Source organism: Micromys minutus (assembly GCF_963924665.1).
Source record: "Micromys minutus genome assembly, chromosome: 15".
NCBI classification, from domain to species: domain Eukaryota; kingdom Metazoa; phylum Chordata; class Mammalia; order Rodentia; family Muridae; genus Micromys; species Micromys minutus.
In genome coordinates, this window is record NC_137984.1 from 51,927,928 (window position 1) to 51,931,911 (window position 3,984).

At 44.0% G+C, this 3,984-nt stretch overlaps 1 protein-coding gene across 6 annotated transcripts in view; it reads left to right on the forward strand.

Annotated features, from left to right (window-relative positions):
• Window positions 1-3,297, forward strand: part of TRPC4 (transient receptor potential cation channel subfamily C member 4) — a gene marked incomplete at both ends in the record, with an annotated part of 121,791 nt that extends 118,494 nt beyond the window's left edge. For 3 of the 6 annotated variants that reach the window (XM_080929284.1, XM_080929285.1, XM_080929289.1), the window contains 3 exons: window positions 658-699; window positions 805-894; window positions 2,584-3,297. In XM_080929284.1, the coding sequence (XP_080785410.1) occupies window positions 658-699; window positions 805-894; window positions 2,584-3,297 (846 nt within the window). The remainder of the gene's footprint in view (window positions 1-657; window positions 700-804; window positions 895-2,583) is intronic. The other 3 variants (XM_080929286.1, XM_080929288.1, XM_080929287.1) reach the window with 2 other exon arrangements.
• Window positions 3,298-3,984: the final 687 nt, after the last annotated feature.

Sequence of the window (3,984 nt, forward strand, 5' to 3'; positions counted from 1 at the left end):
GTGACTCAATGGGGGGCTCGTTACACCCTGGTTTCCCTGGGTATCATCTCCGAAACCATAAGGTGAAAGGTGGCTGGATATCACATTCACAACCTTAAAAACGTCAGTTTAACTAGTGCTGTGGCTGGTGAGCTTTTAGTCACTGGTTTATTAAATCTCATCTAATTACAACAGGAAGCCCCGCCCCAGGGGATGTATCACTGCACCTGCTGTGAGTTCATGGTCTCCAAGATTTCAGATTATCTCACTACTTAACGATTGCTGATTTCTGCATTTTTTTCTGTGTTGATATTTATGAGAAAGCACTAACTCCATTTGCTATTTCCTTCCCTGGTTATTTTCTGTCTCGGTATTTCCAGGGATGCCGAATATGTATCCGGTATGGTTAGCTCATTCTCCCACGCCCTGCAGCCTACCGGCAGCACACTTCCAGCACCGTTAAATTACACTGCTTTAAGAATCCCCTATGTTAACGACTTGTGTTTTTCCACATTTGTTCATTGATTCTTCGGATGTGTGTGAAGTCTCTCTGTGACTGTGGCTCGTTGCCCCACTTTGGTGATAAAAGACAGTAGGAACAGCCTATGTGCAGAAGCAGTAACGCTGAGGATAACGATGTATCTATATAACCACACAGGAATGTCCTTTCCTTTTCAGAGGCGTGCTGCTGACAACTTGAGAAGACATCACCAGTACCAAGTAAGTTGTGCTTCTGTTTTGTTCCTGAAATGCCTGTTCAAACGAAATGCAGATCTGACTCGGACAGAGAGTGAACCCTGCACTGAATGTCAGTCTGTCCTTTAGGAGGTAATGAGGAACCTGGTGAAGCGGTATGTGGCAGCCATGATCAGAGAGGCCAAAACAGAAGAAGGCTTGACGGAGGAGAACGTTAAGGTAATGCTTCACCTTCACCGTGGGGGCGGTGTACAGAGGCAGCCATTCAGACCAGACTTACGAGCCTGGCCTTCTGTGTTCTAGCAGACATCCCGGCCGTGCCTCCTGTGATTGAATTAGACTTCCGTGGAAATCAGTGAGAGGGCAGGTAGACAAACAGAAAAAACAACAGCAAAATAGAGAAATTTCCCACGTTGCTTTGAACACACTTAGCCCACGCTGTCAAGGAAAAAGCCTAGTCCTTGCTAGCATCCTGATCCATGTCCCCAACCTGCTGTGCCAAGGGAGATTCTCCTTTGTGTCAGCCTGATTTCTAAATCTGAAGCACTTACTCACCAACCCACCACCAATGGCACAAGCTTCCTGGGTCTCTGCAGCTCTTGGGGTCAGGGATAGGTTTTCATTCATTGCAACTTAGAAGCTTAGTCTTTGAACTTGATTTCCTACTTTTAAAGTTCTGTGAGAGGATATAAGTGAACGTAGGAAATGGTATGTTTTGAATTCAATGTAAATTGATCCTTTTATTTTTCCATGGCCATTAATACATCTTAGAGGAATAGGTTAATGTGAGTTTTACAGATAAACCTCAAAACAATAAAAGCATAAAAAAAATTCTTTATAGAAACAGCAGCTAAGCAGTCAGTGAGGTAAGCAAGGAGAGAAGCTGCCAGACAGACAGCCCAGAGTGTCAATTAAATAGAACAAGATATGTTTCTGCAAGTATAAATCTCAATTGCGAGACTAAATGCTTCCCTTTTCCCTGGAAGACAGTGTGGCTTGGGAGCAGGAAGAAGGCTGAGAAAGAGGTTTACCAACAAGATTTAAAAAATATGGGGATCTAGGACCCTCATGTGAATCAGAGGCAGGACTTTGGGACCCAGTGGTTGGTCTAAGCCAGTACCCCCAGACGGTACTGAAAACAGAGGGCATCTCTCAGGCCAAGGTTCCAGTTACTTTACTTTGCACAACCATTTTCATGGAAAGAAATTACTACATTAAAACATGTGACCCCAGGACCGTGAAGTGGCTTACCTTGGAGGCAGACTCCAGAGAGGAAATATTTGAAAACACTGTCTCAAAGAAAACAGACCACCCACTAGGCAGTGACAGACAGCACACTCCCTTTTGTCTCTTTCTATATCCCCCTTAGGAGATTTCTCCATGTCACAAGGTACTAAAGAGAAGCAACTCAGAAGAGAACTTACTCCTTTTGCCTCAGGGTTTGAGAAGCACTGGTCCATCTTGGCAGAGAGTGCAGGGTGGATCAGTTCGTATCATGGATGCCAGGAATAGAAAGGGCCCATGGACATACTCAGCATGACCTCCATTCTCCCAGTAGGTCCTATCTACCTATGAATCCGTAATAAAACCAATCCTCTGAGAACGCTTGTGTCTTTTTCTAGCACCACTGACACACCTAGAGGCATGTTTTAGGGATCTCTCTGCTCCATCATTGTCAGCCATAAAGAATAACCATCATACGAGGATATAAACTGCCAATAGGGACTCAATGACACCAGGTAACAGAGAAAGAGCCTGGAATTCTAAGTAGATTCCCAGGAGACAGAGCCCCCCCCCCCCCCCCCCCCGGTCTTCAAAAGGTGCAGGGCCATTTCAGACTGGCGTACAAAATTAGGAAATGAGATTTTCCTAAGTCAGCACCTAACGTGTCATTTGGATTTCATTCAGGAACTAAAGCAAGACATTTCTAGCTTCCGCTTCGAAGTTCTGGGATTGCTCAGAGGAAGCAAGCTCTCTACGATACAGTCAGCCAACGCGGCGAGTTCAGCGGACTCCGACGAGAAGAGCCAGAGCGAAGGTAATGGCAAGGACAAGAAAAAGAATCTCAGCCTCTTTGATTTAACCACTCTGATCCACCCGCGGTCGGCAGTCATTGCTTCCGAGAGACATAACCTAAGCAATGGTTCCGCCCTGGTGGTGCAGGAGCCGCCCAGGGAGAAGCAGAGGAAAGTGAATTTTGTGGCTGATATCAAAAACTTCGGGTTATTTCATAGACGGTCAAAGCAAAATGCTGCTGAGCAAAACGCAAACCAAATCTTCTCTGTTTCAGAAGAAATTACTCGTCAACAGGCGGCAGGAGCACTTGAGAGAAATATCCAACTGGAATCCCAAGGATTAGCTTCACGGGGTGACCGCAGCATTCCTGGTCTCAATGAACAGTGTGTGCTAGTAGACCATAGAGAAAGGAATACGGACACTTTGGGTTTACAGGTAGGCAAGAGGGTGTGCTCCTCCTTCAAGTCGGAGAAGGTGGTGGTGGAAGACACCGTCCCTATCATACCAAAGGAGAAACACGCCCAGGAGGAGGACTCGAGTGTAGACTATGACTTAAGCTCCACGGACACATCTGCCCATGAAGATTATGTGACCACAAGATTGTGACACCCGGACGAGTCTTTACCATACTTATACATATTTTCCATAGCGCTCTGGGCAGGCAGATGTTTGAAGTTCCATTATCAAATGCTAATTTACACTTTCTAATGTTTATCCATTGTTGCTTATTAACCTGTAATATGTTTGAACTAAACAGAGGTATCATGAACCCTCCTCTTTTGCTTTCACAGTTTCTTTTACAAATGTTTCTGTTAAATAAACGCACCTTTCATCCTTGTACTGTTACAATAACCCACAGAAAATTTTTAGCTATCTTTTTCAATTAAAACCAATGCAATTGATTTCATGTGCTAAGTGACTCCTACAATAGATATTTTTATATGCAAAACAGTGTATGTTGAAGTAATAAACATTAGACATTTTCATGGCGTGGGGGGAAATTGCTAGAGGTGATTGCTCACTAAAGACTTCCTTCCATGTTTACGTAATAATTTAATAAGCAACCATTACCAAGTTACTTCTTCTGAACATGTAAATAATCATCACACACAATTATTAAAACAAGAAACCACCCACCCATAGGACTCCATTCCAACGCTCTCTTACAAAGGAAGTCTGAAACAGTTTGAAGACCTTTTAGGCTATTCTTCTGATACTAAAAGGAAGTTTCATCTTGATTATTGACGATTTGTGTTGGCATTTCGTCATCGAATTCACACCCTTTGTGAGATT